At 41.9% G+C, this 11718-nt stretch overlaps 1 protein-coding gene across 1 annotated transcript in view; it reads left to right on the top strand.

Moving 5' to 3' along the window:
- Positions 1-1907: 1907 nt before the first annotated feature.
- LOC121923429 (cytochrome b-c1 complex subunit 1, mitochondrial) overlaps positions 1908-11718 on the top strand; it is a 24425-nt gene continuing 14614 nt past the window's right edge. Inside the window, exons 1-6 of the mRNA XM_042453841.1 lie at positions 1908-2041; positions 5154-5294; positions 7448-7534; positions 8518-8647; positions 9950-10148; positions 10997-11076. Of these exons, the coding sequence (XP_042309775.1) occupies positions 1943-2041; positions 5154-5294; positions 7448-7534; positions 8518-8647; positions 9950-10148; positions 10997-11076 (736 nt within the window). The 5' untranslated portion in view covers positions 1908-1942. The remainder of the gene's footprint in view (positions 2042-5153; positions 5295-7447; positions 7535-8517; positions 8648-9949; positions 10149-10996; positions 11077-11718) is intronic.

Below are 11718 nucleotides of genomic sequence, written 5' to 3'. Positions count from 1 at the left end.
CAGCCATTAAGGCCAGCCTGGGGGCAGACTCAGGGCATAGTATCCACATGATGCATGCCCCAACTCCACCCCCCAGGCTGCTGTGACACCGCGCACTGCTCCACATGGTGCATGGCATCACGGTGCTCCCCTGGCACTATGTCTACATGACGAACCACCAAAGGAGCGTGGAAAAACCGTGCCCAATTTCTATGGCAGAAAGGAGAGATCAGGGCCGCGGCGTGTGGTTGCTGTGGCCCTAGTGCAGCGCAGATAAAGGTGGCTGCAGGCTGCCCTTTAGGGTAGATCTGTACAGCCTCTTAGTTTTAAAGGGAGAGTAACCAGAGTAGGAATTCCTGTCTATATAAGGAGGGGAAAGGGAAATGCAAACATATCCCAACAATATCAATGCTTGCATATATTTCACTCTTCAGATTGCCTGGATAGCATATTGGCCACAATATTCTCCACCAGCTTACATCTGCAAGCATCCACTAGCTATTGCCCTGTGATTTTCACTAGCTTCCAAATACACTACCTGCTTCTGTCCTCCAATATCCATTGGCTTCCTTTAAGTTTGGTGGCAAACATGAGTCGACTTCCAGGGCAGCACCTCCATTGTCTTCCAGTGGGAAATTCGCCTCCCACTTAGCAAGTTTCCCTGCTTTTGCTACTGAATTTCATGTCCTGTTCCCAACAGCATCTTGCATCCTTTGATATGCCAACTTGACTCCTCTGCCTGGCATCCCCTTTGGTCCATGCACTTCACTGGGTCTGTGTGTGTCTGTGTCAAGGCCTCTGCAACTGATGGATCTGTGATGTCACAAAGACCCTGCTGCAGCACAAAAAGTAGCCAAGCTGGCATGAACCTGAGAGATTGGCTGACCTCTGGTGATGTCAACAATCCTTCCAATAAATAAATAAATAAATAAATTTACCTTTCATTTGTCCATTACAACAATGCTCCAAAAACTTTGCAAGCAGTATGAACTGTTGTTGTTGTGTAAACCAAAGTTTTTCGGACTACAACCCCCAGAATTCCCAGCTAGCATGGCCAGTAGTCATGCTGGTTGTGGGAATCTGGAGGCTGTAGTACAAAAAAAGCACCTGTCTCCAGTTCTGGTGTAATCCAAGCTAATGAATAGTTACTCAGCAATTTGTTGTTGTTGTGTTCCTTTAAGTTGCTTCCAATTTAAGCGACCCTAAGGCTGGGTTTTTCTTGGCAAGAGTTGTTCAGAGGAAGTTTGCCATTGCCTTCCCCTGAGGCTGAGAGAATGTGACCTGCCCAAGGTCACACAGTGGGTTTTTAGTGGCTGAGCTGGGATTTGAACCCTTATCTCCAGAGTCATAGTCCAACACTCAAACCACTACGCCACACTGTCTCTCATAGTAAGGCCCACTAATTCCAATGCGGCACTTGCTCACAGCCTTACATGCACACTGAAATTAAGCTTAAAGGAGGTGTAAAGAAGGAAGGAAATGTGAAAAAAATGTTAAGCATGTTGGAATATGAATATTACTAATCTGTTCATGTATGTGAAAATGTAATACTGTAAATATTACCCATATAGCACTATAACAAGGTAGTGTGGTAAGGCCCTAGGTGAGAGTGAGGGAACACAGCCAGGCTGCATCCACACTGGAGAAATAACCCGCTTTAACTTGTCTGGCTCAAGGCTATGGAATTCTGGGAGTTGGAGTTTGTGGGCCCCACAACAAACTCCAACTCCCAGAATTCCATAGCCTTGAGCCAGGTTGAAACCTCCACAAAGCATCACCGGAAGTTGAGTTCGCTTGTTAGTCTACTTTTCATATCTCTATGTTGACTCTCCTCCTATGACTCGGAATAGAACGGTGGACTAGTTTTCTTGACTTTCTTTCAAACCTCTATGGGCCTCTTCCCATTCTCCTCTTTGCGCATGCGCCTTTCGTGCCTGGGCTGCCTTGGCCCTTCTTCCGGCGCATGCGCTCTTTTCCCTCCTCCTGTCAAGCGGACAAAATGGCGGCGTCCTCTGTCTGTCGGGTCGCAGGGCGGGCCCTTTGGCGCGGGCCTCAGGCGCCGGTGAGTGGGCCTCCGAGGGCCCAGGAGGGCGGAGGCGGTGGTTGGTGGAGGGGAACAGGCGGGTTGGGAAGCTGGCGGAGTCCCTAAGGGTGCCCTCGGTGCCTGCAAAGGTCACGCCAAACGGGGTCTGGCTCAGCCCAGGCTCCAGGAGGAATCCCCAAAGGCAGGGCTGAAAAGCACGGGTTCACAGATGGCTGTTTTCACTTCCTGTGTGGTCGGCGAACAAGGCCAATGCGATTTTAGGCTGCATCAATGGAAGTATAGTGTCTAGATCAAGGGAAGTCATAGTGCCACTATATTCTGCTCTGGTCAAGCCCCACCTGGAATATTGTGTCCAGTTCTGGGCGCCACAATTCAGAAAGGACATTGAGAAACTGGAGCGTGTCCAAAGGAGGGCGACAAAAATGGTGAAGGGTCTGGAAACCATGCCTTATGAGGAACGACTTAGGGAGCTGGGGATGTTTAGCCTGGAGAAAAGAAGGTTAAGAGGTGATATGATAGCCCTGTTTAAATATTTGAAAGGATGTCATATTGAGGAGGGATCAAACTTGTTTTCTGCTGCTCCAGAGACTAGGACCTGGAGCAATGGATGCAAGCTGCAGGAAAAGAGATTCCACCTCAACATTAGGAAGAACTTCCTGACAGTAAGGGCTGTTCGACAGTGGAACAAACTCCTTCCTCGGAGTGCAGTGGAGTCTCCTTCCTTAGAGGTCTTTAAGCAGAGGCTGGATGGCCATCTGTTGGGGATGCTTTGATTGAGAGTTCCTGCATGGCAGAATGGGGTTGGACTGGATGGCCCTTGTAATCTTTTCCAACTCTGTGATTCTATGTCCTCCCTTATTCTTCAATAGCCTACATTTTCTGGTGCCCTGTCCTCCTTTGCAATTATAGGACCTCTCGTCAAACCGACTGCCTCCTTGCCAGCCGAACCAATAGGGAGGGCGAAGGCCTGCAACAAAGGGGGGCTAGTGGTTTTTGTTTTGTGCCTCCAAGTCATTTCCAGTTTATAGTGACTTGAAGGCAAACCTATCATGGGGTTTTCATGGCAAGATTTGTTCAGAGAAGTTTTGCCATCATCTTCCTCTGAGGCTGAGAGATTGTGACCAGCCCAAGTTCACCCAGTGGGTTGCCATGGCTCAGCTGGGAATGCAACCCTGTTCTCCAGAGTCATAGTCCAACCTGCAGAAGAATAAAACCCAGGTGCCCTTGAGCCATGGCTCCTTTGGGACAGCTATTGTTCAGTAGCCTCATTACCACCCTCCTGTGTTGTCCATGAGTTTTCATCACAGGTACAATAATGATACATGTGGTCTCCCTTGCCCGAGATGATTGGATTTCGGGTTTCTGTTGGATTTAGGAATGCCAGTGTTTGCCTGTATGTACATCATGAGATACCTTGGAAGTGGGACCCAAGTCTAAACACAAAATAGCGTTTGAGAAAGTAGATTCAAGTCTATGAAAGCTCATGCTGCCAGCCTCTCTCTTTTCAGTTAGTCTCAAAGGTGCTGTGAGATCAGGGTGGCCAGATGTCCTCACCACAAAGGAGGACAAGGAGCCATAAAACATGGGACAATCAAGAAAAATGCAGGGCCTCACAAAATGAAAGCTAAAAACCGTACTATAAATGTACATTCGTGTTTCTTAGCCATGCTCAAATGGCAATGTCTTTGAATTTTACCATAAAATTAATTGTTTGTTGTGCTTTTTAATATACTCCATATGTTGTAAATTGATTTTATTAGGTCTCTGGAACGTAATAAAGAATTGTTGTTGTTTAAGTTTCATATATCCCTTAGACACATAGCCTAAAGGTAATTTTATACATTATTTTTAATAATTTTGTTCACGAAATAAAATGTATGTACACTGAACCTCCAGAAAGCAAAGATGTCATTATCTCAGCCACCCATGGAAAAACCTTCGGGTTTTTGAATATTTTGAATTTTGGAATTCCAGATAAAGGAGGCTCAACCTGTAAAATGGGCATAAAAGTGTCCCTGAACATAACAAGAACATTTATTTATTACACCCTTTCCACTAAAGATCTGCAGAGTATTTCCCCCCAGAGAGTTGACTGCTTGCTGCTGGTCCTTTATGCTTTTTCAGCATTAGAAGGCCCCCCCCCCCCCCCCGGCAAAGTAAATGGCATCACTCCTTTTATAAAATGAAGTATCATTCTCATTCTGCTTTTAGTATTTGGTGAACAGAGTCTAAGGATGTACTGTACTGAAATGTCAGAAGGTTACTACTTACAGTAACTATAAGTCTACCCAAAGTTTGGGGGAAGTTACTTTGGTGAGGGGCTGCAACTCTCAGAGTCACCCAGCCAGTGGCTACATGGCTGGCCTCTTTGGGGAATTCAAGTATGTAGTCTCCAAGCCTCTTCACAGAATTCACATGAACGAATGCCCTTGTTGGTGCATCTAAACTGCTCTGGCAATTCGTGTTCTCTTTCTTACGGTCTCAGGCAATTTTTTACCAATTAGTTAGGTTTGAGATTTACACATGTAGTTGGCTTTAGAATCAGCATCGTGAAGATTTTCTTATATTGTTTTCGATTTCTTGTACCTGTGTATTTTGTCCAGCGGAGACAATTTGGAGATTGTTCTTGAAGATCAGGATTTTCTTCTGTCTTGAAAATTAGAATCTGAACATGTCTATGAGGTTGGTGGTTGCTGTCCATCACATGATTTCTGTTCTCTCATAAATTTTTATGGACGCGAAAGACAGTAGGTCTTTCTCATCCTATGAAAGTGTTTATACAGTGGCACTTGGTTTTGAATCCAAAACCCCCATGGATGTTTACCATAGCAAAATCCATGGATGCTTAAGTCCTATTAAAAACTGTGGCATAATAAAAAAGTGCCTCTTACATAAAATGGCAAAATCAAGGTTTGCCTTTTGAAACACATACATACATGTATGTATGTATGTATGTATATGAATATTTTCAAGCCATGGATGCTTGAATCCATGGATAAGAAGGGCCGACTGCATATATTGTTAGAGCTTTTAGCAGGGGACATCCTTCTGTACCTGTATTGTTATATTTGTATATCTTTATTGTTATATTATCAAGTGTGGCTTGATAATGGATATTTATTTTCTTTAGCCAGCCTTATGGAGTTTGATAAGAAGAGGAAGTACTGCGTCCTATGCCCAGGTGCTGCATAACTTACCTGAGACACAAGTCACTACACTAGACAATGGTTTCCGTATTGCTTCTGAGCACTCCGACCAGCCAACTTGCACAGTGAGTTTAACATGGTTTATTCACAGGCTTCAGAATCTCGGTATCATATGGATCAACATTTAGTTAGTCTGATATTCCGATTGATGTATACTTCCTGCTTTATTTCTGAGTTTCAAGGTAGGAAATAATTTTTAAAACATAGGAGAAAAATTCCTAAAAAGTAATTAGCTCCTCAAGACTTTCTTAATGAGAAGGTTAGAATGGGAGAGAAAAAATTCCTCAAAGGTCCGTTGTTACTGATCTTCCCTTCCAGTGCACATTTGAGTATTGCATGGTTAATTTTCAATTTAGGGAGGGCAGTGAGGGGCCCAGAAGGACAACATAGTACCTCATGTCATCTTTTGTACATCCTAATATATGATGCCGAATCTTCTGCATAGGGCTTTCTCAATAGACCAGCCACTGTGGAAAGACCTCTTTCTGTGTAGAACGTTCTCATTTAAGGTATCCATAAATGCAAAGATAATATATAGAAAGGTGATAGCTTGATCATATGGTCCTCCAATTCCCTTGAAATGTGCTTAAAGGTTGTGGCCAGCAATGTCCCTCTACACTCTATATTGGACAAACAGGACAGTCTCTATGCAAGAGGATTAATGGATACAAATCTTACATTAGAAATGGCAGTATCCAAACACCAGCTGCAGAAAATTTCTACCTTCCTGGACACACAGTAAGTGATTTATAGGTTGTGGTCCTTGATCAAGGGAATTACAAAGGAAATCTAGAAAGAGAAACTGACAAATAGAATTATATTCAGAAATTCCAATCAATTAGCAAAGGTATGAACAAAGGTAATGGCTTCACAGTATACTGCATATGTTAATACAAGAGTCCTTGCCTTGCTCCTGCACATATAACAAAATGAATCTTCTCAGAGCATTTTGAACCCTGCGGAATTGGCTTGGTAAGCAGATTTATTGCTTTCATGCAACAACACCAACTGATCACTGATCTGACCAATATCACATTATGCAGCCGTTTGAAGATTTAAGACAAGGGACATAGTTTGCATCTTTCTGGATCTTATTACATTCCATCCCACTCCCACAACTGTGTAAATATGCTTTATACCTGAGCATTTATTATCACATTGTACTGCATTGAAAGAAGTGAGTTTATATTCACGAAAGCTCATGCAAAAAATAAAAACCAGTTAGTCTTAAAGATACTGCCACATTTCTTTTTCTTCTTCCCCCTTCCTCCTATCTTTAGAATTTGTTCCAGTAGTCACCCTTCAAAGAGTTACAAAGCCACAATTTAAAGCTGTCAGGACCAAATGTGACAGTAATTTTTTCCAGATGCCCTCATACAATATGGTTCTGGTTCTGAGTGAACCCTAAGGACCAGAGTAAATAACAAATCAGACAAGTGGAAATAAAGAGAAGCCATTGGCCCGGTACAGATGCCCCGGCAACAATCTGCAATAAAAAGGAGCTCCAAAATGGAGCTCCTTACCGCGATGCCGCCAAGGCGCCATTTCCGCCCTGCGACATCAGGGTTACATTGCGTATGCATCACGCTGTTTGAACACAGTGTGCACGTGATGTAATCAATACGCGTACTGTGAATGTGCCGCATAATGATGGCGCCATCCACATGAACTAGGGCTCGGGAGCATGCGGTTGCTGCCCGCTCCCAAGCCCTAGTTTGGTCCCGAGGGCACCACAAGGCACCCGTTTGTATCGGGCCTTTGTTAGAATTGCAGATCTCAACAATTTAGCAATTTTCACTTCTTTGTGGATGCCTCTCATTTCTTCCTTGTGGATAAAAGTAGAAGGAACTGGAAATATCTAATGAATCTAATATAAAAAAGAGACTGAGTCTCAGGATATATAAAAAATCTTGTTACTTCAAATATCCCAATGTGTTTCAGCCCAGAAATAATTGTATGGCCTTCTTCAGAAGAAAGCTATGTGATAATCAGTCTACAGGGATTTCAAAAGAAGTGCCTTCAAAGCTTATGCCTAGTTATTAGTTGCTAGGCCTGGCCATCAGTTGTGCACTCTGCCCACATCTGCTCTAGACATCCTCTTGTAATGTTTTGAACCCTGCGGAATTGTTTGTTTTCAGCAGCAGACTGTGTTCTATAATATTTTCTATAAAAATGACCTGATGTTTATTGTATTTAATCTGTGCTTTCTTTTTGTCAGGTAGGGGTATGGATTGGGGTAGGAAGTCGGTATGAAAATGAAAATAACAATGGAGTTGGCAACTTTGTGGACCATATGGCTTTCAAGGTGAGGCAACAAGCTGTTTTCTTCTTAATGTGACTGACCCATATCACTACTTACATGTCGCTTATGCTCTGTATCCTATGAAGTCACATACTGGGAGAAAGAAATTCAGTCAAAACTGAGCATAAACTAGGTGAGAAAGCAGCGGTGATGCAAGCCAATGTACCCATCCAGAATACATATTGAGCTGTTCTAGCATTACCTGTGAATGCAATGTATTAAAGGTACCTTTCAATGGTTTTTCCTCAGACTATTGAGATGTAATCATCACTGTAGGATAATTCCAGTATAATTGGGCGATATGAGTAAACCTTCCAAAGACTGTATCTGCACTGAAGAAATAATCCAGTTTGACACCACTTTAACTGTCATGACTTAGTGCTATGGAATTCTGGGAACTGTAGTTTGTTGTGGCACCAGAGCTCTCCGACAGATGTCTCACAAAACTGCAGTTCCCAGAATTCCATAGCATTGAGCTATGGCAGTTAAAGTGGTATCAAATTGGATTTCTGAAGTGCAGATGCAGCCAAAGACATTCTGACATCTTCCCTGCCCAGTTGTGTTGCATGTCTTTGAATTCTATCAATAATAGATTAGCTATAGCGTTCCCTGTTTTTCTACGATGTTCAATTCTAACATTGTTGTGGTAAAAATAGAAAACCATGTTTTTTACCATGTTCTTTAAGGGGTAGATATTTTCATAAACAGTTATGCAGGAATATTTGGTGTTCATGTTACAGTGAACCACTAAATTGTTTAGAATTAAGATACCTGGGAACACTTGTTTTTATTAAATTTTGATTTCTAAAATTAAACACTTAATAATAGTTTTATGAAAGTGAAATAGATAGACAAATGAATTATTTGTTTTTCCTGCAGTCTGAGAAGAGTCACAGCCTACGTGAAAAGTAGTGCTGCTTTAATTACCAGCAAGCAAGCAACATGCCCGAATATAACCATCTGTTTATTTCTTGATATTTCTGTAGGGCACAAAGAAACGCCCAGGTCCTGAATTTGAAAAAGAAGTGGAAAGCATGGGTGCACATCTCAATAGCTATACCTCTCGTGAGCAGACCGCCTTCTTCATGAAAGCTTTATCCAAAGATTTGCCCAAAGGTAGTGTCCCTGGGGTTTGTTACTTAACATTTGTAAATATGACAGAGAAGGGGTTGGCTTCTTTGCATGCTTGTATAACTTGCTTTCATGGGATAAAACTGCAATCCATAAGGTGTTTGTAGAAGTTGTATTTTATTTATGCATCCACATGAAATGATAGCTTAATTGCAGCCAGTTTCAGCCATTAGGAAGCAATTTCCCACTTCATAGCAGTGCATTAACCACCTGATTAGCTCTTGGCAACATATGCCTTGGGTCTTTCAGGCCATTTACCCTGGGCTGAATGTATGGTTTGAGCCCTATTGCCAAGAAGCAGTTGCTTTCAGATGGTCCAAATTGGGCAAAATAATCTAATTGTTTATCAAACATGATAAAATTATGCTAGCCTTGGAGAAATCACTTTGGATGGTTTAGAAACTCTCACTTGTTGAAGCAACGAATGGCTGAAATCCTCTTATGATAACAGAAGCTGCAATGCCAGTAAGATAGCAGCAAAAGTTTTTAAAAAGTGGCAAGTGACAGGAAGACAAACCCATTGTTGTCATTGTCAGGAAAAGAAGGCTGCAGAGTGCAAGTAGCCCATTTCTCCAGTGCTACCTTGTGGTGAGAGGCATTGTGCTCAATGCAGAAATGCCCCAAGAACTGTGACTTGCAAAACCTCTCTAGTGGCACAGGCAGTTTTCCAGGTCAGCGTCCTCAGGATCCTCCAGGAAGCCTTTCAGAAGGCCAGCCTTGGAAAAATAAGCTATTTAGAGCCTGCACCCTTGTTTCCCAGTGACAGCAACAAAGAATCTACTTCATGGGGCAAAAACAAAAGAAAAAAGCACCCTGGCTAAAAGTGCAATGTGTCTTTTTTCCAGCTGTGTTCCTTTGCTTAAAAAGATCCAAATACTGACATGTGTCATCAGCTGCATGTCTCTGGTAGAGAACTCCGTACAAAGTTATTGCTAGCAAGTCAAATCATTTTAGCATTAAATTTCTCCATATTAAAGCAGTTGAGATGCAAATGGCAATGTGATGTAGGATCTGGAGATAGTAATGAAGGAGAACTGTAGCAAAGGGAGTGCAAGACCAATGAAGGGAAGAGAAGAATGAAAGTGATGAACAGAAGATAGAAGACGAGCATGAAGAGACAGATAGGGAGCAGATGGTGTAGCAACATCATAATGCCACAATGGTGCTGCTTTACTAGATGCAAATTCCTTTCTCAGCCAGAAATATCAAGTTATCTTTCCCAAGTTATGTGTATGTGAGATGAAAGAATTACTCAAAAAGCATGTCTTTCTTTTTCTTTTTTAAAAGCAATTGAGATTTTGGCTGATGTAGTACAGAATTGCAGCCTGGAAGACTCTCAGATTGAGAAGGAGAGGAATGTCATCCTTCAAGAGATGAAAGAAATGGATGCCTGCTTGTCAGACGTTGTTTTTGATTACCTTCATACTACAGCTTACCAGGGTACTGCTTTGAGTCGAACTGTTGAAGGAACAACAGCAAATGCAAAGTAAGGACTCCAGACAGGAATTTCTGTGTTTTTTCATCATTATTAGGTACATTTTACCCAGATGTTACGTTCAAACATATAATTGGAATCAAATTAGCATGTGTGTAGTTTCAGATAAGTGTGAAGTGCTTTGATAGCAATGGCAAATAAATAAGATTGGCAGAGTTTGTATTTACCTGGGTAAAAGTCAGTTGATTTATGCCTGCTGCCACAGTATAGGTTATCAGGACATAGACCATGCATACATAGCTCTTTGTTTCCAAGCAAATGTTTAACAAATGAATTGTAGAATATTCCTCATATATGCATTAGTGTAGTGTAATGGTTTTTGGTTGTGATAGATTAGAACTCAGTTTAAATAGTAACGATTAGCTCAACACTTCCAAGTATTCTCTTATATTATCTAGTAATTTTTACATCACTCCTGTAAAGTCAGTATTAAATTATGAACTGATTGTTTTTAATATGCATGCTTTTGTATTTTGAATTTATGTTCATATTTTAACTGTGTTATATTTGTTGTTGTTCCCTGTCTCAATCCATAGGGGGTGGTGAGATATTTATTATTATTATTATTATCATCATCATCATCATTGCAGTTGCAATTGCAATTGTGATTTTGGAAGCTAGAATGGTCTGGACCTTGTTTGTACTTGGATGGGAGTCTACAAGGGATCTTTGGGGAATGCTGGGAAATAGCCCTGCCTGAAACCCTGAAGAGCAGCTGCTAGTCAGGAACCTGCTTTATCGCCTTTCATGCTACATTACTCATTCCCTCCATTTCCCATATTGTAGATTGTTCAAATTGTTTCCTTTCTTTCTTTTTCACCCCCCCTCCCCCTTTTTAGGCATTTGACACGTGCAAACCTAGCAGAATACATTGAGACTCATTTCAAAGCCCCTCGCATGGTCCTTGCCGCTGCTGGAGGTTAGTATTAATTTTATGGTAAAAGTAATTCATCCTTCTTAGAATGAGCCGGATGTTATATAATTGTATGCCATGGCCAATAATCCCAATATTTTGTCAGGGATGATGGGAGTTGTGGCTCTTCACCTGGCCTGGAACTCAACCACCTGTTTTGCACCACGCTGACCATTTTGGTCATTTTTTATCTTTGCAAGAGTTGCAGAGTCAGCTGAAGACCAACAAACTCTCCAAGCCTTTCTCACTCTTGCTTCCACAGAAGTCTTCACCCTTCTTCACCAGGGTCCTGCGGGTTCTTGTAGCTTCACCCAGACACAGAAACTCAGTAGTCTTATATAAAAGATCTACTTTATTCTATATAACACAGCTCCAGAGCAATACTCAAACTCCTCACTATCCACAACATACATTGGGATTAATAGCTCTTATTATAGCCATATCATGGTACCACCTACTGTGGTCTGTTTCCACCATTAGTCGTTACATCATTCCCATTGGTTTCTCTTTGTTCATCCACAATTAATGATTCATCATCCAGCCTTGACCACTAACAATTGTCAGGTGTGTCCAATATTCACTATTGCACTTCTTTCCTTGGCATTCAGGACCTGTTTAATTGCTTTTAACCATTCGACACCTGTGTGG

Source organism: Sceloporus undulatus, chromosome 2 (genome assembly GCF_019175285.1).
Source record: "Sceloporus undulatus isolate JIND9_A2432 ecotype Alabama chromosome 2, SceUnd_v1.1, whole genome shotgun sequence".
Lineage (NCBI taxonomy): Eukaryota > Metazoa > Chordata > Lepidosauria > Squamata > Phrynosomatidae > Sceloporus > Sceloporus undulatus.
This window is presented reverse-complemented; position numbering and strand designations above follow the sequence as displayed.